Here is a 27,292-nt window from a genome sequence, read left to right as displayed (position 1 = left end):
CGTTTCAGTAAAAGCGCAGTATATGTATTTTTCAATTTCCGCATTCTACTGTCTTGGTATGTGCTAACCAAATTTGCTCTTCGACCACCATGAAAATGTATCATTACAAACAATTAGTTTCGTACCAGCTTCAGGTAAAACAAAAGTTTAACTGTATGTCTTTCTAAGCAAGCACAAGCAAGTGTAATTTTAATAGAAAACACATGTTATCTGAAAATTAATGTAGTACTTCCTCACAAGTATGCTACTGACTGAGAAATTTTGTATTCATCAATTCTTGGGTCAAAGTTATAATGCAAAAAAAGACCACTTAACCATTCATACCGCCATTAATGACAGCAATAATTCATTATGGTGAACAATCAATATGTATGTCCTAAACTCCTAAAATTTCATACATGTTCTGATGCTTTCCATATTAGTCAAACAAAAGAGCACGAAAGATTTAAATATGCCTCAGTGCATACCAACGCAATCAGACATTGTTAAACTGTATCCCATTTGGACTCTTTCGTATTCTCAAGCCATTCCTTATATGCTATCACCATTCATTTATTATTTGCTTTTTTTATTAGTTTTAAAACTTATTATGGTACGGCAATTGTCATTAAGCTCTACAGCAAGTACGGCGATCGTCTTCGGTATTGCCTACTATCTTTATCATTTGCAACAGCAGCAACAGAAGAAGACCAGAAATGTTGGATCATTACCACCGCGTGCGCCAGGTTATATACCAATCATTGGGCATTTATTACAGCTCGTAAAACCGTTTCCAATCCAAGAATTGTTTTATCAATGGAGCCGTCAAGTAGGGCCTGTATTTATGTGTCATTTCGGTACCCAACGATGGCTTATCTTGAACTCTTTTGAAGCAATCAAAGATTTGATCGTGGATCGCGGTACTATTTATTCTTCAAGAAAATTGCCCGATACTCTTGTCTATGACGCTATGCAAGGAGGTTAGTATTCAGAGAGAGAGAGAGAGAGAAAACATTTGCTTCCAGCAGATACCTTTGAAAGGTTGGCCATAATAACGTGGGTGATTCTTACATTACATTTTTTGCTAAACATCATAATAGAGGAAGGTGGAGGTTTCGCTTTTTTCCCGTATGGCACGAGTTGGCGTCGATTGCGCCGTATCGGTAAGCCTTAAAACTTTTCGAAAATGGCCAAATTTTGTTGCTGCAGTTACGAAAGCCCAACTTTACTGATTGAAAGCACATATATTAAAAATAGCACATGGTGGGCTTGTTAAAAACAAAATTGATGAATATCAGCCTATTCTCGACGACCGTCGTATTGTGCTTTTGTCTCATCTGCACAACCTTAGCCAAGATGCGAAAGCTAATCTTAACAAAGGTGTTTGCTTAACAAACTTTATTGAACACTATACAATGACAGCTATTCTTGCAATAGCCTTTGGTGACATGTGTAACTTTGAACCCAATGATCCCGTTTTACATAAAGCGTTTGCTATTACAGAACGCGCTGCTAGTACTATGAGTCCTGCTGACCAGCTACGAGAATTTTTCCCTATCTTGAAGGTGATATGGCCAGTGAAACGAGAAAAGTATTTCAGAGTGAGGAATGACTCTACAGAGTTTTATGGTAAACTGTTGGAAAAATTCAAAAAAACCATGGAGACGTACGGTGAGGACGCTGTTCAGGATTGCTTCGTGAAAGAGGTGTTCAAGTTGAACGAATTGACAGATTTGCAAATCATGAATTTTATTGGAATTTTTGTGGGAGCCGGATCAGAGACTACAGCTTCAACTTTGGAATGGCTGGTTGCGTTCTTGGCAAATAACCCTGAAGTTCAACGTAAGGCATTTGAAGAAATCAAGCAAGTTGTTGGAACAGACAGACTTCCAGGTTCATGTGATGGTATGTGAAAATTGAGAAATGCGTTGGTGTGATTTAGCTGAATCACTTTAATAATGCATTATACTCAATGTTTAGAGCCGCATCTTCCATATTTACAATGCATTATACTGGAAACACTACGACTTCGCCCTCCTGCTCCTATTGCTATTCCCCATTCCACAACCAAAGACGATGTATACAAAAATTGGGTCATTCCTCAAGATACCATTGTCGTTTTAAATCTTTATGCTGCGCATCAAGACAGTAAACGCTTCGCCAACCCAAAGCTATTCAACCCTGACCGCCATATGCCATATGTGAAAGAAACGCTGAACCAGCAAAGAAAGACATTTGCACAATCTATTGAGGATCGGCCCCACCTAAGTTTCTCCACTGGTCGTCGTGTATGTGTTGGTATTCATCTTGCAGAACGTAGTTTGTTCATGGCCGCCTCTATGCTCGTTTCATGTTTCAAGATAGATTATGTTGGTAAACCAATTCCCGTGGATTCACAGAAGGATATCCGTGCACCTACATGGACACCTGCTTCTTATCGTGTTTGTTTAACACCACGACATGAAAATGTTGGACGCTTCTATTAATAATTCCTTTTTCAATCCACTTGAGGTTCTCAAAAATTAATATATCATTTTTATTATTTCCTTTTTAATATCTGTATTTAATGAAAAGCTAAGGCAATAAAAATAGCAAATAAGAGAGTGGGGCGGAAGATAGTTGCCTCATTTCATGCTTGAATTGCTAGTTGCCAATATATTTGCGTAGTCTTATGACGCTGAGAAATAATAAACTATTGTCTTAAATAAAGGGTCAATCCGATACAATAATGAGGCTGGCATATAGATGCGATTAAATATGGTATTATATAGCACGTCGTCGCGATTGAAGATCTCAGCGTTCTGCACTGCCTTTTATCGCAGAATAGCCGTTGAAAAGCCCTGAATTTCAATTGCGATGTGTAGGAGATTTTCATATCGTGGGTAATTGCCACATTATCAGCTTACATTATCAGCACATAAAAACGTAGTATATGCATAGATACGGACTTACATTATACTGGTCTTTTGCCGTATAGAACTCCCGTAACACTTTTGTCTATGTCTTTTTTTTTTTTTTTTTAAATAAATTCGGTCTTTTCAGATGTAAACGAAGACAATGAGAACAACGAAAAAGATAGTTTGGTAAGGAAATTCCTTCTGTATTACTGTACTCGTTCTTCCAAACTATCGTACTGTATAATAATCCACTTGTTACTTATATTGAAGGTTGTAACAGCTTACTGCCAAGGGTTATCAATTCAAGCCTAGAGTTTAAGTCTGAGTGCAGCTTAAACACCAATTTCAATGGAGACCATTCATCTGCAGTGCATTGCTTCTGTATGGTGTTAGCGATTTTATTCATTAGATAGAATGGGTAAAAAGAAAGGGTCAATTTTAGACTAATTTTCATTTTTGGTAACATCAACATTATCAGTTGATTGAGTAGCTGTAGCAGTATTCTCTGTTTGGTAAGGCGCTTGCTGTGACGGCTGCTGTTGCTGCTGTTGTTGCTGTTGCTGTTGCTGCTGTTGCTGTTGCTGTTGTAATTGGAAATTAAGATGATATTGCATCTGCTCGGGGGTGAACTGAGCGTATTGATAAGTAGCAGCAGTGGAAGGATCAACCTTCAGGTAAAAGAAAGATAGAACGGGAAAAAAGTTAGAATGTAACGATATTTCACGATCCTTGTCATATAATTACTTGTTGGGCAGAATACTGAGGAACAGCAGCTTGCGCATAATAATTACTATATTCCGGTTGCTGTTGATGTTCGTAATGTGTCGATTGGCTCTTCATAGCTTCTTCCCTGGGTACGATATCAATCAAAAAATCACACATATCAGTTTTGGAAATAGCTGTGGCAACATCGGATCGTTGCAAGGTGCGTCTCTTATTTTCTTCTGCGTGAACCCATGCACGCTTTGTTAATTCGGTGATGAATATTTCGCAGCCTTTTGCAAATAAGATAGGCGCCTTCGCGAAATAAGAACAGAAACATTAAGTATCTGTAAGAGTTTTAATAGATGAATAATATCACTGTAACTTACTTCAGCACTAATCATCTGATGATTTATTTCAATTTTGAATTTAACGTGTCTTATGTTAGATTTAACTGCGGGTTAACCATAATAGAATGACACACATAAAGAATCTGTACCTTGACTTCCTGATCGGTTTTCATTACTTTTTTAATTCGTGCTAAGGGTAAAGGATGGCTTTTGAAGTCGGATTGGAAAGAATTGGCTATATGCATTTGTTCTGTCCAGAACTTTGCTAAATCAAAGGCAGGATAGCTTGTAGCTGTAGGAGCGACAACATTGGTTATAGTATTTGGTACGTGTTGCTGTTGAGGTGGTTGTTGTTGTTGTGGATGTCGTAACATGGATGCATCCGTGGGTACTTGTGAGTATTGTGCTTGCTGATGATCAGATGGTTGCTGCAAGGACATGTTATTCCTTTCTGAATATATGATTGGACGTAGTAACGATATAAAACTTTAAAAAGTAGGATGCGAAGTATAAAAAATAAAAATAAAAATAAAAATGTTGAAAAAGAGGGAAGGAGAAGAAAAAATATGAATGAATTTTTTTTGGTTTTGTAGGCGGAATTTCTCTCTTTCTAACTCAGTCCCACGCGTCTGCCGGCCCCTTTTTCAAAAGATCTCGTCGATATCCTCGCTGCCACCACTATCATTATTCGTACTAAATTCGATTTCATCGTAGGCACTAAGACTGTGATCATCGTCGGTTTTCTGCTCGTAGTGTGGGCTACTATCAGAATAAGAGTCATTGCTGCCATGCTCTTCATTGGACTCTGCTTCTGTTGATTGTTTGGGTAGCTTGTAAACATCCACTAAAGTCGTTATAACCTCTACAGACGAACATATCACGCGATAAACTACAACAGCTCAAAAAGTAAAATGTATCACAAATTATAAACTATGTACAAACCTTTGATAATCTCAACATCTCGTATCAGAAGTGCGCCAAAACGTGTTGAATCATCATAATGGAATTTTTCGTCTTTTCTCATTTGTACGTACGATAGGTATAAGGCACCAGCAGCAATTTGTCTCGGCTCATACCACAACGTCATTGGCAGACGGAAACTGAAAAAATTAAAACAAATTTAGTTCCATACTGACGACTGTAACCTTTTGATCCAGTTCTTACCTGTCGTTGATAAACGTGTAAGCAGAATAAGTTATGTCAACGGGAGCTATTGTACATTGGATGTAAAAAAGTTGATAAAAAGTTGTAAATATTGAGATAAAAATATTTGAAAACTTACTGTTTAGCTCTGCAGTGAACTGGAATAGATCATAATATGGCAGATCAATTTGTAAATCAAAACAAGTTTCTTCACATACCACGAGCTCATAATAAAGTATACATTCAGATACTTCATCCTACATAAGTTGTATTCACAAGTAACAAACAATTGTATCATTTAAAATCATGTTGCATCTACAGAAACAAAAGGTTGCAGAAACTTTACCGCCTTTGCTCTATCAACGGGATAGTCTGGATGCCACATCCAAAATTTCGCGACATCGGAAGCACGACGAGCCGCTTCGTCACTTTTCGAGGCTATAAACAAACAAGCTAGAGCTATATGCTACGACATGGGTAAAGCATCAGTAATCCATCATTACATAAATCAGCTGAAGATTTAATAGAACCTACTTTGGGATGCCAATCGTGGAATGCGGCTCTTGCATAGAAGCGATGAAACAAAGTTGATGCCGTGCCAATGGCGTAGATAGGCCTGGGATATGTGAAAGTAAAATAAAGGTCAGTGTTATATAAGACAGACTAAACGACGTACAAAAAATGACTTACAAATGCAATCGACAGCCAACTGTGAAAATCATACAAACGACCTGTATTCTTGTAATTAGTTCCTGTTTAACGGTCATTCCTCTGACTACAGAAGGAAAGTATTTGCTATCTTCTTTACTCATGCGCCACTAAAATTGTTCAAATAAACAGATAGACTTAGCAGGATACGCAAAATGATCTACATGGCTACTTTCCCTACCTGAGAAGTCATATTAATCTCTTTTATTGTATTTTTTTGTACGCAAAATAAAAAAGAGGGGTTATGTCTGTAAACGATATGAAGAGAAAGCATAAAAACCGCAATAGTGGCGGTAATTGAAACTTTAAGCCTATAAACACGTACTACGGCTTTCTTGTCACGCTGGCAGTGCTAACGCCATCACGAAAGTCGAAATTGTAGCTTAACGCAATAAATGAGTTTCTTTGAAAAGGCCCTTATTATCATATGTTGTTCGCCATTGTTTTAGCAGTACAGGTGCATTTACAGGAAAGTCTAGGCCTTTATCTCAATGCAACAGTTATAGAATGATTCAATGAAACATTGCCTGTGCGATTGCTTAGGTGTCAGTTTTATCAACGTATTAGGAAAAGACCTTCCAATTGATTAACCCTTGAAAATATGTCATAGATTACTTTATGCAATCTAAGTTGACTATAAAAACGGGCTCTTGGTGTAAATTCATCGGTTGCTTTGGCCTTTTATTTTTATTAAGTTGCCATTGAAACCATGAAAGTATTGTTCGTGTCGTGTCTTGCATTTACAGCTTTAGCGGGATTCACAGTCGCTGTGGAATTTCCGAACGATCTTTATTATCATCATCACCCAAATGAATTCAACGGCGCGACCAATAAGTTGCAAAATTACAATGGTAACAGAAGAATTAAAATCTAATGTTTGTTCTGAGAAAATGCTGTTAACGAAGAGAAATTTTTTCGTTTAAAAGGACAAAACCTTCAACCACCAGTATCCTCTCGTTTCAAGGAGCCACCAAAGAAGAGACCAGTGAATAGAATCAATTTTTCAGAACCTGTTTCGAAGCTTAAGTACAATGAAGATGGAAGTATTGATTGGTCAAATAAGCTAGCTGATGCTGGTAAAGATAGTGGTGTTTCTGCTCAAAATTACAGACCTCCTAGTCAACCACTCTCCGTGGACGACTCTGATGATGCCTCACAAAATTGGATGCCTTCATCTCCTGCTAATAATGCTGGTGCTTCTCAAAGTATGGCTGCTCCTGTTGCTGTTGCTTACTCACCTGAGCGTCAACTTACGGACGGTGATCCTTACCAAAACAACAACGGTGATGCCCACTATGGTAATCAAGTCGGCCAACCTGTTTCCGCTAATGATTTTCAACAGGAAAGTGGACAGTCGGCATCTTCACGCCCAAAGAGCGACGACAATGCTGCAGTTAATAAAATAGCAGCCTCCTTAGATCAAGGACACGAAGAGCCTATTATGGGGTTTATGAACGGCGTGCATTTGGCTAGTGCTGCTGCCTCCCCCTTACGTCTTGCTACAGATGCTTCTGCTGGCTCTACCGATGGTTATATACGTGGTATGGGCAGTTATTATGATTTGGAAACTCTTCATGCAAGCTGTGGCATCAGCGCTAAGAACTCGGATATGGTGGTGGCTGTCAATTCAAAAGATTTGGGTGATGTTAAAGGGAAAGAAAATCCGCACTGTGGTAAACAGGTAGATATTATTGGTGCTAGTGGGAAGACAATACGTGTTACGGTTATTGGCGAATGTAGGTCTTGTACGCCCGGTGGTCTTGATATGAGCCCTGAAGGTATGAGACGTTTAACGTTCAAAAAATTGCGCTTGAACTCTGAACCGGGTATAATAACTAAAGACATCTTTTTCAATAAACAGCTTTCAAAGAACTCGGCGACTTTAGCCATGGTGCAATTCCTGTCAAATGGAAGTTCATCGATTAAGAAAGGTTCAGAAAAGATAATTGATGTTCTTGTCTTTACTTATCTTGGTGTTTCAAAACCCGCATTTGGATAAATAAAAATGTTTGTTAGCTTTAAAGCAGAATTTGGCTGTTTTCGTATATTTGCTCTTTTTCTCTTTTTCTATTTGTCTATCGTACAAAAATGAGAGCTAACTTTCTGGCAATGCTAATGCTTTCAAGCATTTTACAAGCCATTGATGCATTTTACTCGCCAGGCTTTTTTATCAAAAAGTAATTCAAAATTGTACTTAAAGGCTTTGCAGGATTTAATGTCCCCCTATTTCTTGAATAGTAAAATCTTGTCCCAACAACTTAGTTCACAAACAACAAAAGATAAACTACCAGAAAAATATGGACCATTCTACTTCGATCAACCTGTGGATCATTTCTCATCCGATACGACAACATTTAAGCATAGATATTGGGCAAATACAGATGCATATACAGCAGGTGGTCCTGTCATCTGTAAACTTCCAAATTTTGGATAATTTGTCTTTGATTTATTGATTAAATCGTTACTAATCGAATATTTTACTCTCTTCAGTATATAATGCTGGTGAAGTAGCTGCTGATGAACGTTCATTTTATGTAATTAATTCATCCATGGCTGAACTTGCTAGAGAGCTTAATGGTATAGTCATTGTTATGGAACATAGATTTTATGGTGAATCTATGCCTGCGCTAGTAAGACAATACTTACAATAACATTTTACTTAAAATCCTGGTTGCGAGCTATATTGATTTGTTTACAATTAGAATTATTCGGCGAAGTCGCTGGCCACCTTGAATACGAAACAAGCACTCGCAGACATAGCTTCATTTATCACTGATTTGAAGGTAATCGAGGTAGAAATGTAACAGCAGTTACATAAATCGTACATTATTCTCATCAATATACCTACCAGTTACCAAATTTAGACATTGAGCTGCCATCTGCACCAGAAACTAAGTACATTGTCTATGGAGGCAGTTATAGTGGCAACTTAGCTGCATGGATGCGACAAAAGTACCCTCAAATTGTCTTTGCAGCCATTCCTTCTTCAGCACCTGTTCAAATGAGTTACAATTTTTATCAGTATTTTGATCCTATCCGACGATATGGACCGGACCATTGTATTCAAGCAATTCATTCTGTCATCACGTACGTGGATCATATTTTATTTAGTTCTTTACAGCATCCCATATCAGCTTTGAAGAACAAATTTGGAGCAGCCGATTTAGAACACAACGACGATTTTGCAGAACGTAAGTTAAATCAATAATTATACACTACACAGAATTTATTTTTTCGATGGACAGACTCCTGAAAAGAAGAATAACCCTCCGAAATCGTTCTTCTCAAAACACTACACATAGTGCTATCCTATCCCCTAGGGTTATGGCAAGAAATGACGCCTGCTAAAAATCCCTTCGTCGATGACTTCTGTACCATTTTCGATGGTCTAAACAGCCTTGAAGACTACGTAGAGGCTTATGGCAATTACACCAAGTCTATACTGCAAAAGGCCTGTGATCTTGACAGAGAAACCGTCAATGAATGCTTGGATACGCATGATCCTCATTCCACCATGTATACAGATGAAAGCTCAGCTTTGCGTGCATGGATGTGGCAGGTTTGTACAGAATATGCTTATTGGCAAACAGGCGCGCCTCTTTGGCAACCTTCGATTGTATCACGTAAATTAGATACACGATGGTATCAACGTCAATGCCCTCTCATGTTTGGTGAGCATAATGTACCTCATAGACCATATTGGCGCGACATCAATAAAGAATATGAAGGCTGGTATACTAAGATTGATCGCGTCTACTGGATTGATGGAGAGTGGGATCCATGGCGTATGCTAAGTGTGCAGAGTGTTAATGCACCTCACCGTGACAAATGGGAAAATGCCAAATATGCTATTCTTCCAGAGTCAGTCCATCATTGGGTAAGAATGATAAGCATAGTTCATTGGTTATATTGTTACAAATAATTCGATCCGTGAATAATAATCTCTTCTCTACTTTTTATAGGACTTCTATGTGAGTGATAGCATACCAAATGCCATCAAGGATACTCAAAAAAATGTTTTAAGCGCTATAAAGCAATGGATGAACGAAGCTGATTCCCCCTCCTATTCTCCAGTTCTCCAATACCAAAGTCCAATTTAACAATGAAAAAGCGCTTGATTTTTCGATTCTTCCACTCAAGAATATCCCTGCCGGTTATTGACACTTGTACAAATAAATTCTGCTTTTTATTTTCCACTTCAAAAAGAAGTATAGAAGATCATCAGAAAAAGAAAAGAATGGGATCAGTGCTATGAGTATAACATAAAATTAAACTCTTCGCCTGTTCCATTTTTGTTGTAAAAGGAGAAATAGTAGAATCTCTTATTTGAGAGGAACGAACTTGGAAGAGTGAGTGGCACCAATACCAGGACGACCGTGCTTGACGGGCTTATAGGTGATGGAGAATTCACCAAGATAATGACCAGTCATTTCAGGCTTGATCTCAACTTGGTTGAAGGTCTTACCGTTGTAGATACCAATGACGGAACCGATCATTTCGGGGACAATGATCATGTTACGAAGGTGAGTCTTGACAACGTCAGGCTTTTCACCGGGAGCAGCGTTCTTCTTAGCAGCACGGAGCTTCTTGATGAGGCCCATGGGCTTACGCTTAAGACCACGTTGGAATCTTCTGCGAGCACGACAGTGAACCAATTCCATGAACTAAAGTGGAAGGAAAAATTAACAAACCTTGTTAGAAAGTGATACACTAATGGTTTCAGTGCTTTTCCGTTCCTTCACGATGATTTATCGCAAAAGATGAAGTTGATGGGAGATGATACTTTACTTGCTCAGAAGGCATGTCAAGGAGTTGTTCAAGGTCAACACCACGGTAGGTAAACTTACGGAAAGTTCTCTTTCTCTGAGTAGCTTGCTCGTCAGCCTAGTAAGAGATGCACATCATACAAATTAGTAAAGTGTTCCCAATGTTTAGTTGTCAGTGAAGTCTAATTCGATTGTGGACAAGCTTTGCAACAGATGGAAAATTGAGTCGTAAAGTGTTCTCTCTGGCTTTTTCGTCAATATATTTATTCGTTCACCAAAACAAAGATCCAATTGTCATAGCGTTCAATTTGTTACTGATGGTGTTCATGTTGGCTGGACAACGATACGGATATTTAGTTGTACATATTCCATCATTTGATTGAACAATCCATCTATTGCATTCTGTCTATCCATCTTCCTTTCGATGTGCATCCGTTGTTTACTTTGAGCTTATCCACAACCGTATACGTAACTACATATACTGGCACATACCATATTAAAGCACAAAAGGAAGGATTTACTACACTCTCACTGTTCTGTCATGTTCAATCTTTGCAATTTGCACTTTCATTGAGGTCCGAAGGTAAATCGCAAAGCCCATTTTCTTTCCGGAAAGCATCGATCGGCGGGGTTAGAAAATAAAGGCAGCGTGAATTTTGTACAACACTTGATGCTGGATCAAAAAATTTCTTGAGCTCACTTTTTGGAATGCAAATAATAGAAAATACCCTATCAAGTGTATCATGGGTTTATTCGTGTATTCAGTGGAAAAATATAACATGCATTTAAGGTTTCATGGGTTGTGTGGATGAATACAAAGTCGGAGCGGTGGTCTTTTTAAGTAATGTATTTCTTCAATAAGTGAGGCATAATATCACTGACTTCTTGTGCATGGAGAACATGTTACGAAGCCTGTACATCTTCCCATGAGCTTCCAACACGACTCAATACTTGCTCGACGTTTTCAAATGAATATTTGATCTCTTCTTTTAAATCTTTAGAAATAAACGTTAAACTTCCAACCAGCTTAATCAGAGACTGGATATGGATCTTTAAATTCCAGGAATTGACTGCAGTAAAATTATGTGAAATACGTTTTGTAATTGTTAAGGGGAAAGCGTTTTGGTTATAGTGAAGTATCCGAAACATTGATGAAATTCGACACCGATTATACGAGAAACGACCGTGAGATGAGGAACAGAAAGTTTGCATTACTTTTGAATGTTGATTTTGATAATCAAGCAGTTTGAGCAGAATTGATCTTGAAGCTATTGAAGGCAATCATTCAAAGCAATGTTTATAATGTAGATCGTTGTACGTACAAGGAGTCAACTAGGCTTCAATATTCAATAATGCGTATGGAGACCAATGTACTTAGCTTTTCTGGCCATGCATTTTAAGTACAACGACAACATACAGTCAGGTATTTATTCTTTGTCGTTGTTTTGTCTTGAAGCATTCATATACTTTGGCGTGAACCTTCGATCCTGTGACAGCAACATATTTGCTTCTGATAGAGCTATACCTTCTTCTGAATTATTGTACTATATGTGTGCATATATATGGCTACTATCCCTACTACATGTGACTCCAATATTTGAAAGTAATGGAGGATTTCATTTATATTTGAAATATGTAGAATCTCTACCTTCTTCTTTCTATGACGCTCAAACTAACAACTATCTTAGCTGTTATTAATACAGAAATGCGCCTGTGCTTCTGCAATAGCAGCAACAGGCTGTAATGTTCAATTATTGGTAGGTGACTGCAGAGTGCCCACAGACGAAAGGCCGCTGTTTTTAAACACCATTTAATAATATGTAATGTATCAGAAATTATGTATTTGTTTATTGTAAGTCATCGATCAAGCCTTGCTTACAGCGTTATCAAAAAAAGAAGGGAAAAAAAAAAAGAATGCTGCCATCAACGATGCTTGTTATGATAGTCTTTTCATAAGGATGCTATGTTCATTATACATTGAAAAGATTCTTTTGAAACTTTGAAGCTTTGCGTTTTCACTTATCAAACAATATGCAGAATCCGAATTTAAGAATTGAGTGACACTTTCAAATTGTTCAGCCAACTGATAAACTCACGATAGTTTGTCACCAGAAGCCATGCGCTAAAAAAGTTCAAATTAGGGACTAAACACAGCTATACTCTGAAAATTCGAATTGACAAAACGAATGGACAGTATCAGCTATACGAACATTTGCTCAAGTGAATGGAATGCACTTCTTAGTTATTGTTGACGGGCCGTACAAAGTTACAATATCTAAACCTCAATTTAGCATTCCCTATAAATACAGCAGCTTTGAATAGTATGCATGTAGTATGGCTTTATAAGCTTGCTGGTCAATTTCATTTATGCTACTGTTATTGTCCCGCTGATGGATATCCAGAATTTTCAAAGCGCATGGGCAAACTTTATCGCAAAAACAATTTGGAGAAAGCCCGATCAGTATTTTATCTGACATAATCCGTGACAAATATACAGCATAAACTTCCAAAGCTTTCTTTCTCTTTTAATTCAATAAACGTATACATTCAGAGAATTTTACAAAATGCCTGTAGCCAAGATTTCTCCTTCTATGCTCTCCAGTGACTTTTCACAGCTCGCAGTCGAAGCAAAGCGTATGTATAAAAATGGCGCAGATTGGCTTCATTTAGGTAAACTTAGATAAATGTCCACATTTAAGGAATTTGATAACATTGGCCCTTGTTCCTGTCAACTCACTACTATTTTCTCTAAAAAAAGATGTTATGGACGGGTAAATTGTTAGAAACAGTTCTAAAGGTTGCTATAAATTAGAGCTAATGAGTCAATCCCCTTTCAGACATTTTGTACCTAACCTTACTTGGGGAGCACCTATTATCTCAGCCATTCGTCCTCATACTGAGGCTTACTTTGGTAAAGTTGAACAATGGGACATGGAGTCCACGTTTTTTATATATGCAAAAATTAACCTACATCTATACACCCTTCTGTTGCAGATTGTCATATGATGGTCTCAAATCCGGCTCAATGGGTTGATGATATTGCCAAGGCAGGTGGTCAAATGTACACATTCCATATTGAGGCAACCCAAGACCCTCTTGGTTTGATCAAACAAATTCATGAAGCGGGCATGAAAGCAGGTGTTGCCATCAAACCTAATACACCTATTGACGCTGTTGTCGGCGAAGTAGCCGAAAAATGTGATATGATTTTGGTGATGACGGTCGAACCCGGATTTGGCGGTCAAAAATTCATGGCCCAATGCATGCCAAAAGTAGAGGCACTACGTAACAAATATCCTAACAAGGATATTGAAGTAGATGGAGGTTTATCTTTAGAAACAATTGATGCATCGGCTGAAGCTGGTGCTAATGTCATTGTGGCCGGTACGGGTATTTTTAAAGCCGAAGATCCTGCTGCTGTGATTCAGACCTTCAAGGACAAAGTAAACAAAGCGCAAAAAGACAAATTCAAGACTATCTAGTTGGTGATAAGGGTAGAATAACTGCTATTTAGATAAAACAGTTGTAGATTATTGTATTTAAAGACGTATATATTGTATGTTAGTATTTTTCAATTACTTGATCATTTTAATGTGTAATAGAAAAGCAACATGCTACCGTCAAAGAAGGTGGTTGCATTGTTCTGAACAATGTTTAAATGATTGTAGAGAAGTACTCATTCCAGATTGATACTACCTACGACTCACAGAACCGTTGTTATTCAATCCTTTATGTTACAAAATACAACTTATGTGAATATAATATATGTGAAATATGGTAATAACATAATGAAGAATATGCAGACTATTGTCACTACGATTCTTCTTTGGGAAATACGGGTCTATAATACATTGTAGTAACATACTACAGATATGTAAGAGTTATTCTGTTAGTTCGAGGCTTATGTCAGCAATGATAATAAAAGTGAAAATTGTATTGTTAGTTACCTTCTTCCTATATCTTGTAGTAGTTGCCAAAGCCATTACATTATCCTTGATTGAACAGGCATATAGATGGTTCAGGGTAACGTGGTTGGGCTCGTTCAATACTGAGTTGTCTTCCTCAGAGACTGTACCCGAGTTTAACAAGACTTTGTCTAAATGTGGTGGTAGAGTAGGAGGTTGAGGTTGTTTCTTTTCCCATTCTAATATCAATTTCTTCTGCTGCACCAGCTCGTCATTTATTGTTGACACATTTTGTGTAGTAGAGGCAGTACGCTGTTGCTGCTGTAGCTGTTGTTGTAGTTGCTCCGTTTTACTAACTAGATTGGCTAATTGCATCAATTCATAAGGTATCGCATTGGAATATTTTTTAGCTGCTTCAGGGTGATCTTTGGCTGTTACAGAATCGAAAGAAGAAATGATAGAGATATCATCATCATCATCATCATCATCATCATCATCATCGTCATTCTCACTATCGTTGTCTTCTTCTTCATCCATCACTTGTAAGTAATTAACTAAATTGCCATCTGGGTCTGTAGCTGTTTCCATGTCGTTCGAGCATTTCCATTCATCATCCACGATAAATTTCAATCTATGGGTTCCAGGAGGTAATTCCAACACAGCGCTGAAGTCATGCACACTACACAATATACAACCAACAGTATTAGTTCATCAATCTGCTGCCTCATCCTTCTTTCACAATTTGGCATTCTACCTTTTCACAAGCTTTATTTTATGCTTCCATCCATTAAATGTACCCGTGACATAGACATTATTTCCACCTTGAGTCCACGTTATGATGGTGGGCACACCTACATAGTAGAATTCAAGGAGTGTGATTAACGAAGAAGGGGAAATATATTCTGCATGAACGTTCTTACCTTCACTTGCTGTATTTCCGACAACAGGTGTGGCTATAGTATTCGAGGTAGTAGACATATTGCTTGGATTAGATAAAGCATGCTGTTGCTGGTAGGAATGAGAGTTCTGAAGTTGTGAATGTTGTGGCTGTTGAGAATGATTAGAATTGGGTGAAGCAGAAGAAGCCAATATGTCGTTTAGATCGTCTTCATTTTCATTCTGACTCACACTCATTCCACGCGTACGATAATACGGACCACTAATAGAAGCACGGTGATGATGATGATAAGGTTGATGTGAAGAAGAGGTAGAGGACGATAGGGAGCTAAACCAAGGGCTGGCTCCGCCTGTACTAGAAAGCCAGCCAATTTTTTGTTGCTGTGCAGGTTTATTCGAAGTTGCTACCGGTACAGCTTTTGTTGGCTCTGGATTTTGTTGTTCTTGAGTTTGCTCTAGTTTTTCCTTGTTGCTGCTGTTACTAACACTAGCATTGCTATCGTTACTACTATTCAAATTATTGACAGGTTTGACGTTGGGTTCTGCTGAAGAAGCATGACCAGCGTCTACTGTAGCTGTATCAGTTGAGATAGGCTCTGTCACAGATAATTTAAAAGACTGAACGTTACTGCCCACTTTCGAATCTGTAGAAGTCGTTGCTGTCGGTATCGACGACCGATGTCTTTGCGTGTTTAAATGGGACGATGTTGAAGAAATAGTCGAAACTGCAGAAGAAGTAGCAGAAATCCGTTGTGAATCAGGTTTAACAACTCCTTTCTTTTGTTGTTCTTCCTTATAAGTTGTTTTTGGTGTGGAATTAGTGTTTCCCATTCGAAAACTCAAACTCAAACTGATCAAAAACTTCAAAGGAAAAAAAAAGGGTAGAAGAACACAGAGGGATATGTTGGGTTTTACATTACAATGCAAAAGAAACATCGGGGACAAAGAAAATAAAAGATTTAAAATGCCGTAAAATCGAACTCTTTTTTTTTTTACTTCAAAACAGACCCTTTATGATATTGTGGTGGATGATTCATATTGTTGCTGTCTATCTCTTCGTTTCGCTTCAAACTCCTCTCTGACTTGATCCTGCCATCGATGCTGTTCTGCTATCTCATGTATTCTAAATCCAAAAATACGTGGCTCATATCGTTCGGTAGTTTTTATGGGTATATGATTTGAATGGACTTGGAACAACATGTGAGGTAGAGATGTACCAAAATAGGCACCATCTATAGCAGCATGCCTAGTTGATTTTGGGTTATATATATCTTCGCATTTTGGGCAGTAAAGCTTGACAGTTTTCGTCATGGGTATATCTGATAATCCAACAGGAAGAAGTGCTTGCATATTGCAAAGAACACGAGGACAGCGACCAAATTCTGCCCTTTTATATTTATCGAGCTATGTGTATAATGTTATAATGTTTGAGAAGGTTTAGAATATGACTAAAAGACCCACCACACTTTATGGCATAGCTATAATTACCATTTTCATAAGTCCGCGACTGGTAAGTACGAAACGTGCATGGATCAAGCCGAATAAATGCCGTGCTGATTTTTCAAGCTGTTCCCTAACTTTTTCATCAATTTCTTCCAAGTCTACTTGAACAGTGCTATCGTTAATACACACTTTGACTATCAGATGATATAGATGATTATACCCCGCTTTACCAAGATTATCTGTAATAAGATCTAAGGCCTCAGCAAAATAATTGGGAACCTCTGCACTCAAACCAGTCAAATTAAATCGATCCATAATAAATTCCTCGTCCACCTCACAGAAATATTCATTTCCCTTTGTATCCAAAAACCAGTCTATCCAGTACTTGGAATATTCACTTTCAGAACCGCTGCTCATTTCGTTATTGCAATGCGAAGTAATTAAGTAGGTATTTCGAAAAGAAAGTAAATGAGAAAAGGGGAGAGCATCTACGTATTTGCGGAAGACAAAATTAAAAATACAATGACTCCCGCTACACCTTCCATTGAGGGAAAGCAGTGAGCACAAGCAGGAAATATCCTTTCAAACAATGTTTACGACAAGCCAAGCAAATTGATTGATAAGGCGGATAGAGCATCACAAGGTGTAGCTTCGTTTTTATATGACCAAATATGTTGCTGGAAGAGACAGTAAAATACGGCTCCTATGGTTTTCCTCATGATTTTCTCGCATGTTTTATACATGTTCACATTGTTATGTAGCTTTGTGAATGAAAAAATGTGATTTTATATGTGGGACTTACCATTTTATTTAAATCTACTGATTCACGAGCTGATACTGAAGCTACTACTGCCCATAAGCAGTAATGTAAACATTAATGTCCTCTCCTTTGGCGTCTTTATCTACTATGGATGACTCAGTATCTTACTGTCCGGAATTACTTACAGGCAGCCTCCCTTTTCTGATTAACCGCAAAACGGCGCTTATAAACAGAGCTCATTTTATAATGTTTTTGCTTGATAATTAGGTTGGAGCAACAACCCCATTCATATGCTGATGGTTGAGGATAATGAGAGCCTGCTCTTAATTTTTCAAACAATCAATTAATACCATTTATTGCATCGAAGAAAGAACTGAATTTCTCTTTAATGTTGAACACATTGGACAAAGCGAAAAGAACTAACGACACTAAGTGCAAAATGATTAAGTAAGCATATTGCCTATAGCTCTAGTATAGAAGAATCATACTTAGTTCTAGAAAGCAAAATCTAACGTCATTGGTCAGAGCTATGGCTAGCAAGCGAGTGTCAAATAACCTATTTGCACTGGCTATACTACCTATAAAAAGAAACCGATGACCGAAACAGAATAACACTTGGATGCAGAAAAAACATAGATAATTGTTAATTGAGTTTTACCTAACGACACACATGTCTATATTTGCACCGCTATCAAAGAGTAAGGCGAAGCGGCACAACTTTCAAAATGTGAAGACACCTCAAAGTGAAATTCTTCTTCAGCATATATGCTTAGGTATTTTCAATCAAGTTCATCAAAGCGAGTCGAGAAGGTGCTGTATAGATGGAAAACTCTATGTGATTTTTTCCCGTTGATCTCTTTGAGGGCTATTCATACACTTTCTGATGTCTGCTAGGTAATACAGACATTATAGCCCTTTGTGTATCCGATCCGAATTATTTTTCTTTGGGCATAGACTTCAACTCTATTTTCCATAATCCAAGAGTAGGCTGTAATGCAACTTCTATATGGTAATCGTTATTGAAATAACTGCACGGTCATGAAATCTCGAAACAGTTTACGATATATATTCAATTCCAGGTCTACGATGTGAGGCTTAGAAGAATATGGTTATCCATTGAAGAGAAAACATGTTCAAGATATTATGGGGTAAGATGGTTATCATAAAGTGCTTAATTTAACATGTAAATTGTAAATTAACATCAATAGGATGAGAAGCGCTCAATTGAGGTCTCTGGGAGTACTTAGCACGAAGAATATCGCGGACACTATTCAATAATTCTTGATAGGTTTGGTGAGGATTGGCACGAAGAGTTTCTACAGAGAAGACGAAAGATATTCACTAAGCTTATTCGATGGCATAAAAATACCGGTCAGTATTTAGAACTTACTAGTGAATGCGTAGCTCATGGCGCCAGTAGCTTGACCAGCTTCCTTGGCATCAGCAGAGGTTTGATCGTCTTTACAGCCAGAGAACATGATAACATCGGCTTTGGAGGAGTTTTCTCTACGGTTCTTGCTACTCACCATCTTCGATTGAAGCATTTGCTTACCAGCAGACAGAATACTGCTTAAAGCGCCAGCCCTGTTACCTGAAGCATAGGCAATGCCTGCGGAAAGAAGACCTTTACCGGCATGTTTAAACAAGTCGGATTCCTTAATTTGTCCCTTAGTGGAATAAACATAGGGTAAATCCAAGACAGTACCAGAATGGCAACTGTCAAAAACACAAGTCAATCTACATTTAGCCGGCAAAGGTTCAACCAACAAATCATGGATTTCCTATCGTAGGTATGACAGATGAGCGTTAGATATTTCTCTTTTTCCATACCCCTTTTTACCTCAAAAAAAGAAAAAACTCACATCATCCCTAATTTGGCCAGAGTCACCTTCGTAGCTTTCAAAGTCAACGGGATAGATGGTTTCATCAAAACCATCATCTTCATCATTATGAGAATCTTTCACTCTACCACCGTGACCGCTATAATGGAAGAAGAAACTGTAGGTGTAGAAAAGGCACAATCAATCAGTAATGAGTTTCCTAACAGTAAAGAGCACATGTACATGGATACATTACGAATCGTCAGCCTCAGCTTTATGAACAAGCCATTGCATGGCAGCAGTAATATTGGCACGAGTAGGCTTGAACTTTTCATCTTGTTGATCATCAGTCAAGATAACCATATCTTCCTAATTCATTCAAGTTCAGTTTGATTGTTAAATAACGATACCAGTTACTATATCAATCTTTAGCTGTCTACTATTTACCTCCCTGAAATTGTAGTATTCAATCAAAAAGCTCTTCACATTCTGAACATCGTTAATGCAACCTTAAGGGTTTAAAGTGCTTTTCAGTACCACGCTCTTCCATATTTACATTTCTCTATGATTCTTTACCGTTAAGCTCATTACTAGTACCAATATAGTTAATACCGATCAACAAAGCTCTCTTTTTACCACCACCTGCATGGAAAGAAAGTAAAGAAATGCAGAATAAGTAACCCAATCCTCGCTTGTTTGATAAGAAAAGGAAACAGAAACCTACAATTAGATAGTTCAAAATCTTCCATATTTTGATGATCGGAAGTGGGATCAACATGCAAATAGAATTCATTGCCGGGTTGGTTTTCGCTATGTGTGACCATACCACCACCATATTGAACTACATGAGGAAAAAGACGCCAAATAATAAGGAAGCATTAATGACTATTGTTGCAAGTGATTAAGTAATATATTTCACGCTTCATTTTCAATCGTACCTGGGTCGGGGCCAGGATTATGCTGTGACTCAGGAGGTTGAGGGTAGTTGGGGTTTGGGTTCTGGAAGTCTTCTGCATTGAAAGCAGGATCATTGATATCACCAGCACCAGATTCGAACTATACAGTTGAATACGTCAGGAGAGAGCCATGGTTTGGCTCGCGTTCCTTATTTAAGACGGTCAGCGTCTGTAATGGGTATAACTTACTCTATCGTCGTACTCCATTTCTATAGTATTTGTTAAACCTGAAGGTGGAAAGGAAGATAATCTAAGAAGAAATGAAAGGGGGGAAAAGAGAAAACGTTGGGCGCTGTACTGACCTAAAATAAAATAGAGCTTAATTCCGCCAAACAGTCGAATGCACCACGCTTTTGGAATGATTGAACGGGAACAACTGACTTTAGATGTAGAACAATAATTTATTGAATAAAGTTAGTTGGGGACAGGAAAAACTAAGCCTTTTGTTGGCCCTTCTTAATCTATTAAATTGATCAATTAGAAGGACAGGAATGAACTGTTTCCTTCATAAAAGCGCATACTTTCAGTAACAATTGCGTTTAAGTAGCCTAAACCTTATTCTGATGCATTATTTAGCTGTCAGCATAACGTCGTTGCCTTCAACAGCATTTTGAATCGCAATCTATCTGACGCAATCTGATTCCTTACTTTATGCATACGGCAATTACATTGCCAATATATACTGCTGGCAATACGTTATCACTTACTAGGCTGTTCTATACAGGTCGAGGATTTCTATTACCCAAGCATTGTAAACATTTGGTAAATATGACGGTATTAACGGCCATCATGGCATTATATTGAATGTAATGGTGAAATAAAGTTGGAGTCGTCTTTGACTATATATATTCGTTTTAAGTTTGCACCCATCTATCAAAGAAAGCTTTATAATTGTTCGTATTGTTCGAAGACTGAACTTAAAGTGCCATAGTACAGCAATCCTCTTGCCATTATCAAAATGGCCCAGCTTCGTCTATTGCAGCCTATAGTGAGTTGTACCGCTCGCTGCTGCCGCTTTAAATTATACTTTCTGTTTATCCAACTGTTCTTATTTAGAAATGATGCGCATTACAAGCTCTAGTTTTGTAAAAGCAGGTCGCGAGTTTTCGTTTTCATAACTAAGTTCTATCGGCTTGTATTTTTGACACAAAAATATATCATTGAGGGCAACAGCTCGTAACGCAATTAAGCAAGTTGCTGTAATAATTATGTCTGATATAGAATGCCCATATGTGCTATCCAATTACTTTGTAAAAAATTTCAACAAACAAACAAAAAAGGCTCCGAAATTGAAACTGCTGCGCGCGGAAAAGCTCCCGTGATCTCAACGTTCCCAGAGGCTGCTGAGCGCGGAGAAGCTCCGTGATCTAAACGTCGCCAAAAGCTGCTGATCCGCTCTAGAACGGACGATGGAGTAATTTGTCGCGGCCTGTAAGTATTCAGCCTTTCCAGGAGCTTTGGAAAGTACTTTGGCTATGAGACCGTTCGCATTAGTTTTCAATAATCTTTGCGAATGCAGGAATGCGGCTATCGCGTTTCCAGACAGTACAGTTGCCTCACTGATTCAGAAGGTAAGGTAGCAACGATTTCAAGGCCGTATTCACAGATGTGGAAGTTAATAGAAGAAATGGGCGCAGTCTGGTTGGATGAATTTAACTAGCAAATTATACAAGTATTACATAACAGCTTTTACATGTGGTGCATTTTAGGTATTCCAGAAATAGAAAGAAAGATAAACGTAGGAATACGTTTATGTACGGGAGTATTTGCCTTTTCGTCGATATACCCAGTTTACAGCGAATTGCTTTTCTCTTTTCTGAATGATTACAATTATAATACATGATTTCATCTCCTTTAAAACTTCTCAAGGTCGTAAAGCACAGTTCTAGAGTGTAAAGTGTACGTTGTCTCGGGTAAACATGAACTCCCGAGCATTGAGACAATATTGCTCTTGACATAAAACTTCAGAATGAGCACTAGCACTTTTCGATTATTAATCTAGTACTGCGGAGTCTTTTACAAGGGTTAGTTAGCATTCTATAGCTAAGTATAAAAGTGAAGCATTCTGTTGATGAATCCCCACGTATTCATTTTCCCTGCTTTTCACATATAACGCATAATAATTAACATTAAAATGGTTTCCAATACTAAAGTCATCTTTGCCAAAATTCCTACTGGTTACCCAGAAATTGGAGAGCATATGGTTGTCAAGAAAGATGAAATTGACCTTGATGCAGATATTCCACAAGGAGCCGTCCTTGTCAAAAATTTATGCTTATCTGTGGATCCCTACATGCGTGGCCGTATGCGTGATGCCAATGTCGAGTCGTATATTTCTGCTTTCACTCTTAACAAGCCTATGGATGGTCATGGTATGTCTGAAGTGATTAAATCCAACAACAATAACTTTAAAAAGGGAGATATTGTCTTTGGTATGGTCGGCTTTGAAGAATATACTCTTGTTCCTAAGGAGAATACTTCTGAGTTGGAAGTACGCAATGAAGCCAAATCTTCCAATATTCCTCTCACAAACTATATCGGAGTCCTTGGTATGCCTGGCCTAACTGCCTACGTTGGGTAAATATACTAAAACCATGAAACTGAAATCCATTATGCTGCTCTCTGTTTTGCTTCAGTCAGCCGTACTAACGTACTGTCTCTCTGTTGTTTGATTCTTCATTTGTAGGTTGAAAAAGTTTGGTAAGCCCAAAAAGGGAGAGAGTCTCTATGTTTCTGCAGCTTCAGGTGCTGTTGGTCAGCTTGTTGGACAAATGGGGAAAATTCTTGGTTTACATGTCGTTGGATCTGCTGGTTCAGATGAAAAAGTTGCTTACTTACGGGAACTAGGCTTCGACGGCGCATTCAATTACAAGAAGCAAGATACGAAAGAAGCCTTCAAAGAGCTTTTGCCAAACGGTATCGATATCTATTATGAAAATGTTGGTGGTAAGATGCTGGAAGATGTCATTAGCCATTGCAACAACTATGCTAGAATCGTCTGTTGCGGTATGATCTCTCAATATAATACCACCGAACCTTATGGTGTCCGTAATCTTATGCAAGTTGTTGTCAAATCATTGGAAATCCGTGGTTTTATCGTCCATGATAATTTTGACATGCAAGAATCATTTAGGAAAGAAGTAACTGAATGGATTAAGGGTGGTAAAATCACATATAGAGAATCTGTCGCGGAAGGTATTGAAAACCTTCCTCAAGCGTTCATGGATGTTCTGCATGGAAAGAATTTTGGCAAGCAAGTCGTTAAAATTGCAGGATTGTAGTTCCTCTTTTTGCTACTTGTATCGAATTTTTAAATAGTTAGATGAACTAGATATTTTTTGCATTTTCAATAAAAAACACCAGCTTTTTGAGTTGATGCCCTGTTTCATGACTTTGTCTGACAATCATTCAGCCTACAATAGCTCTGTAATGTTCATAGGCTATAAGTGGATTTGATACACATATCAATGATTTTTAAGTCTGTTCTGATGCCAATAAGAACAAGATGCATACGAACACATGTACAATTGAAAGGGCTTGACACAATCAGATCAATTTTGCTATGACTAAAGCCTTGTTAAATATTCGTTAGCTGGGAGAAGAGGGGTTATTTTTTGATGCATGATAATCTCTCCCAGCTTCTTCTTAGAGCTGCTCGATACTTCTTTTGTTTATCTGAATTCTCAGCTGATACATACATTGACATGGCATACAAATTCTGCGGAAAGAGCTGTTTTGAACAACGCCTGACTGATCGACATAGGAATCTGTCTATCGATATTCTATAAAAATGTAATCAGCAGTAATCCCAGTATTGAGTATGCAATCATCAAGAATTCCCTTTTTACAGAAACCCAATATATGCATTGTGGCTTCTTACGTCAAATGCACATGTAGTAGTCTGGATAATGAACAATTATTATACAGCTAATGCTATTGTTGATAGCTTAGCAATTCCGAATTATGCGTGTTCGCATGTGTCACACCCTCTTACTTTGCCCTCCCCCCTCCAGCCCCCTACTGATCTTTTTTTTTTTTTTTTTTTTTTTCTCTATTGCTTACGATATTTGTTTATTAATGTGTAAGTTGTAGAAGCCCCTTTTTCTTTGTTTGTTTCTTTTTAACCGCTCATCTTTTACTTATTTCGTTTCTCAAATCGATTAGAAATCCTTTCAACCTCTACTTGTACGGAATACAGCAGAACGATAGTAACTCAAATTGTTAGTCATGTTGCGTGTCTATTCGATAATGTATCTTCAGCACGTATGGGAACGACCTAAAGATGAATGCCCGGCTATCAATGTAGCAGCTGCTGATATTCTAGTTGATAATGCTACGTTGAATACAAAGCAAGTGGGTTAGTAACAGTCTATGCCATTTGATATTCCGGGAAGGGTCGCTTCTTCTCGTAATAATACGAGCAAAAGGGGGCAAAAAATAACAACTAATTTGCTATCTTTATGATTCCATGACTTTTAACGTATAGGTGCTAATGATTTTGCGGATAACAATACTGATCAGAAAGAAGCCGTGTTACAAACCGAAGCTTCTATAACATCAGAAAGCCCCTCAGTGCAGCAACCGCTACTGGAAACTAACGACAAAAAGAGCAACAAGAGTTCATCCGATTCTTCAGTATTACTACTGCTGGCTGATGATTGTAGTAACAATACTTATAAGAAGACAATAAGTATTAATGATGGAAGCAATAGCAGTATCAATATGAATCCTGGATTTACAGAAAGTATGCCAAACTCAATCCATTCTGATTCATTAGAAACACCGGGCCAGCCATATGACGAAAACACAACATGCGCCTCTAAAGTGACAATACCCGTACCAACAGTTATAACAGAAGCAGAGACATCGACAAGTCATAAAACCGAATACAAAACCTTTAACGCTGATGCTGACTCTTCTGGACAAGAAGAAGAAAAAGCGGAAGAAAAAGACGAACAAGATCCGCGCATTATTAAAGAACTGCCTCTAGCACCATCTCGCCCTTCGTCACACAGAACTTCTACATCAAAGCTTTCCTCTTCTGCGCAAAGGATGATTCATCGCGCCAAATCAAGTATCAATGAGAGAGCAGTAAAGAATATAGGACGCAGAACCAGTTTAATTCTGGAAAAGATAAACAACCATTTAAACCATCACCAGAATCATCCACCTGGATGTGACAACGATATATCACCTGATTCCCCCTTGAATTTTGATGAGAGTAACAATTGCGGGGGAAAGAGGGACCCTTTGATTTTGCCACTCATTTCCTCTGCCATCAGCCATTCTGCTACTCCTAATATAGCATCCGTGAAAAGCTTAAGGCGACAATCTTCAAAGCTGGCTAACAAAAGTAAGGCACTAACAACGAAGCTGAAAAGAGCAATTTCTTTTCATCACATCCACACCTTTGATGCTTGATAACCATGTAAGACCAGTGACAGCAGCAGCAATTATATTGTCTCGGGCTACAATTATTACCTTATATTTCTTTGCATTGTATAAACTATCTAATATGAATAAGCTTACAGATCCTTCAACCTAAACTATAAAAATGACTCTATGGCGTTAAAGAAACGCAAAAAAGTTCTCAAAGTTACTGTATCACCTGTCGTACATACGTCAATCGTTAGCGACACGATATTGATATTAGATAATTCGCATTAAGCTATTTTTCAGCCTCTTCTGTCATTATTTTATACAGAAATAGTATACGGATACTAAACATAGAGGAACAATGCAACAGATCAAATACTAGAAAAAAGAAGTTCCATCTTGTCCAAAGAGAAAAAAAAAGAAAAAAAGACCAGCGTTAAGGATGCCATTAATGACACCGGTGGTTGGTCAATGCTGAGTGTTACGTGGAACAAAATTTATATGCTTGGCCAAGATTGCTTTTTGTTCTTATTCTTCTTATTTGTGTAGTGTCGATATGTTCATTTGTGATTCAGTATTGAATATAATATTGAAAAGTATTATATATATACAATGAGACACATCATGAAGATAATGGAGAGGAAGTGTAGCAATGAATGAAGCAAGCGGAAGAAAACGAAGTATCATTACGTTAAGATAAATAGCTTGGAATGGAGGAAGGATACGAAATGATGAGTACTTGGTAGATGAAAATTTCTAAAGTAAATGTACGTATGGTTCATGTACTTTCTCACATTAAAAAAGGAGGAGGAGGAGGAAGAGAAGAAGAGAAGCATTATCGTTGATAGTTGATTCAATAGAAGTTGAGGGAGCTGATGTGTTTGTTTGTGAGTTATGAATATAAAGTTTTTCAAGTAAGCATGAGAACAATCTTTATGTGCCAACAAGTCTTATCGTAAGGAAAATGATTGTAGCTCAAGGTCTCTGTTCTCTCCTAAAAGTGTTTCAATGCTATTTGTAAATGGTTGACCTATTCTTCATTTCTTATTCTACATCTTCAGGCGGCTTTTATGAGAATCTGTTGGTTGATTGTGCTCAATAAGATAACGCCGCCTGTAACGGTTGCTATCTTGTCTATTCCTTTTTAAAGCTTATCTCTTTCTTACCATCAACAACTCCGTCTTAACGCATATTGCTATAGGTCCCCTACAAGATTTTTTATATGCAACTCAGCCGAGGTCACTGAGGAATCTCTTTGAAAACTGCTGCGTTTGCACAAAGGAGGGTAGATAACGGGGAATAAATTTGTTATTGTATATTGGTTGCTGTGATTGTGGTCATGGCGAGGCTGCAGCTTGTGGTTTTAAAAAAATTGCTATCTGCATTTGATATCCTATATTATTGTTGAACTCAGCGGTTGATTGAGAGGTACAGTATTAGCGATTGCTATACATAGCGTCGTGGTAACAACAGCTATAGCAGTATTAGTATTAGTACAAGGTATATCAACGATATTCGTTGGAAGAGAACTGTTGTTCATCGATGAATGACTGAAAGTTGCCGGAGGTCATAGCAAAAGGGAAGGGCTAT

At 38.0% G+C, this 27,292-nt stretch overlaps 13 protein-coding genes across 13 annotated transcripts; 6 read left to right on the top strand and 7 right to left on the bottom strand.

The window, feature by feature from the left end:
• The first annotated feature begins 168 nt into the window (after positions 1-168).
• BDF20DRAFT_857248 (cytochrome P450) lies at positions 169-2,601 on the top strand. The gene is made up of 4 exons (XM_053080335.1): positions 169-959; positions 1,080-1,142; positions 1,237-1,884; positions 1,960-2,601. The coding sequence occupies exons 1-4, from the start codon at positions 407-409 to the stop codon at positions 2,463-2,465; spliced, it is 1,770 nt and encodes a 589-aa protein (XP_052937769.1). The 5' UTR covers positions 169-406; the 3' UTR covers positions 2,466-2,601.
• A 1,007-nt stretch (positions 2,602-3,608) lies between these two features.
• On the bottom strand, positions 3,609-4,302 carry BDF20DRAFT_816202 (histone-fold-containing protein; the record flags this gene model as incomplete). The annotated part of the gene is made up of 2 exons (XM_053077132.1): positions 3,609-3,893; positions 4,063-4,302. The coding sequence occupies 2 exons, from the start codon at positions 4,300-4,302 to the stop codon at positions 3,609-3,611; spliced, it is 525 nt and encodes a 174-aa protein (XP_052937768.1).
• Positions 4,303-4,606: 304 nt separating this feature from the next.
• On the bottom strand, positions 4,607-6,270 carry BDF20DRAFT_357878 (cyclin-like protein). Its single transcript, XM_053075274.1, has 7 exons — positions 5,961-6,270; positions 5,762-5,889; positions 5,606-5,687; positions 5,418-5,537; positions 5,211-5,328; positions 5,093-5,138; positions 4,607-5,028 (listed from the first exon to the last, which is right to left on the bottom strand). Exons 1-7 carry the CDS (start codon positions 6,051-6,053, stop codon positions 4,845-4,847), a joined length of 771 nt encoding a protein of 256 aa, XP_052937767.1. The 5' UTR covers positions 6,054-6,270; the 3' UTR covers positions 4,607-4,844.
• On the top strand, positions 6,015-7,767 carry BDF20DRAFT_857229 (uncharacterized protein). The gene is made up of 3 exons (XM_053080334.1): positions 6,015-6,630; positions 6,706-7,557; positions 7,641-7,767. The coding sequence occupies exons 1-3, from the start codon at positions 6,489-6,491 to the stop codon at positions 7,703-7,705; spliced, it is 1,059 nt and encodes a 352-aa protein (XP_052937766.1). The 5' UTR covers positions 6,015-6,488; the 3' UTR covers positions 7,706-7,767.
• Positions 7,768-7,994: 227 nt separating this feature from the next.
• Positions 7,995-8,987, top strand: BDF20DRAFT_816613 (serine carboxypeptidase S28-domain-containing protein; the record flags this gene model as incomplete). Its single annotated transcript, XM_053077168.1, has 4 exons — positions 7,995-8,190; positions 8,270-8,409; positions 8,482-8,562; positions 8,631-8,987. 4 exons carry the CDS (start codon positions 7,995-7,997, stop codon positions 8,985-8,987), a joined length of 774 nt encoding a protein of 257 aa, XP_052937765.1.
• A 991-nt stretch (positions 8,988-9,978) lies between these two features.
• On the bottom strand, positions 9,979-11,471 carry BDF20DRAFT_857224 (putative ribosomal protein S15). The gene is made up of 3 exons (XM_053080333.1): positions 11,038-11,471; positions 10,568-10,663; positions 9,979-10,443 (listed from the first exon to the last, which is right to left on the bottom strand). Exons 1-3 carry the CDS (start codon positions 11,038-11,040, stop codon positions 10,102-10,104), a joined length of 441 nt encoding a protein of 146 aa, XP_052937764.1. The 5' UTR covers positions 11,041-11,471; the 3' UTR covers positions 9,979-10,101.
• BDF20DRAFT_833514 (uncharacterized protein) lies at positions 11,449-11,757 on the bottom strand (the record flags this gene model as incomplete). The annotated part of the gene is made up of 1 exon (XM_053078651.1): positions 11,449-11,757. One exon carries the CDS (start codon positions 11,755-11,757, stop codon positions 11,449-11,451), a length of 309 nt encoding a protein of 102 aa, XP_052937763.1.
• Positions 11,758-13,109: 1,352 nt separating this feature from the next.
• On the top strand, positions 13,110-14,027 carry BDF20DRAFT_911145 (ribulose-phosphate 3-epimerase; the record flags this gene model as incomplete). Its single annotated transcript, XM_053083791.1, has 4 exons — positions 13,110-13,215; positions 13,304-13,316; positions 13,383-13,456; positions 13,540-14,027. 4 exons carry the CDS (start codon positions 13,110-13,112, stop codon positions 14,025-14,027), a joined length of 681 nt encoding a protein of 226 aa, XP_052937762.1.
• Positions 14,028-14,192: 165 nt separating this feature from the next.
• Positions 14,193-16,490, bottom strand: BDF20DRAFT_356650 (uncharacterized protein). The gene is made up of 7 exons (XM_053075272.1): positions 16,356-16,490; positions 15,977-16,208; positions 15,579-15,916; positions 15,371-15,497; positions 15,205-15,301; positions 14,493-15,129; positions 14,193-14,409 (listed from the first exon to the last, which is right to left on the bottom strand). The coding sequence occupies exons 2-7, from the start codon at positions 16,176-16,178 to the stop codon at positions 14,359-14,361; spliced, it is 1,452 nt and encodes a 483-aa protein (XP_052937761.1). The 5' UTR covers positions 16,179-16,208; positions 16,356-16,490; the 3' UTR covers positions 14,193-14,358.
• Positions 16,359-17,207, bottom strand: BDF20DRAFT_905134 (casein kinase II, regulatory subunit; the record flags this gene model as incomplete). The annotated part of the gene is made up of 3 exons (XM_053083121.1): positions 16,359-16,751; positions 16,836-16,948; positions 17,021-17,207. The coding sequence occupies 3 exons, from the start codon at positions 17,205-17,207 to the stop codon at positions 16,359-16,361; spliced, it is 693 nt and encodes a 230-aa protein (XP_052937760.1).
• A 1,519-nt stretch (positions 17,208-18,726) lies between these two features.
• BDF20DRAFT_905133 (peptidase C14, caspase domain-containing protein) lies at positions 18,727-20,119 on the bottom strand (the record flags this gene model as incomplete). Its single annotated transcript, XM_053083120.1, has 7 exons — positions 18,727-18,866; positions 18,941-19,331; positions 19,413-19,530; positions 19,627-19,739; positions 19,818-19,879; positions 19,947-20,012; positions 20,095-20,119. The coding sequence occupies 7 exons, from the start codon at positions 20,117-20,119 to the stop codon at positions 18,727-18,729; spliced, it is 915 nt and encodes a 304-aa protein (XP_052937759.1).
• Positions 20,120-22,460: 2,341 nt separating this feature from the next.
• Positions 22,461-23,607, top strand: BDF20DRAFT_817246 (uncharacterized protein; the record flags this gene model as incomplete). Its single annotated transcript, XM_053077232.1, has 2 exons — positions 22,461-22,903; positions 23,013-23,607. 2 exons carry the CDS (start codon positions 22,461-22,463, stop codon positions 23,605-23,607), a joined length of 1,038 nt encoding a protein of 345 aa, XP_052937758.1.
• A 768-nt stretch (positions 23,608-24,375) lies between these two features.
• Positions 24,376-25,892, top strand: BDF20DRAFT_857223 (uncharacterized protein). Its single transcript, XM_053080332.1, has 2 exons — positions 24,376-24,683; positions 24,813-25,892. Exons 1-2 carry the CDS (start codon positions 24,554-24,556, stop codon positions 25,745-25,747), a joined length of 1,065 nt encoding a protein of 354 aa, XP_052937757.1. The 5' UTR covers positions 24,376-24,553; the 3' UTR covers positions 25,748-25,892.
• Positions 25,893-27,292: the final 1,400 nt, after the last annotated feature.

This window comes from Mycotypha africana, assembly GCF_025528875.1.
Source record: "Mycotypha africana strain NRRL 2978 chromosome Unknown BDF20scaffold_3, whole genome shotgun sequence".
Classification (NCBI taxonomy): Eukaryota; Fungi; Mucoromycota; class Mucoromycetes; order Mucorales; family Mycotyphaceae; genus Mycotypha; species Mycotypha africana.
Note: the sequence above shows the minus strand (reverse complement) of the source record. Positions and strands in the feature narration are given on the sequence as shown.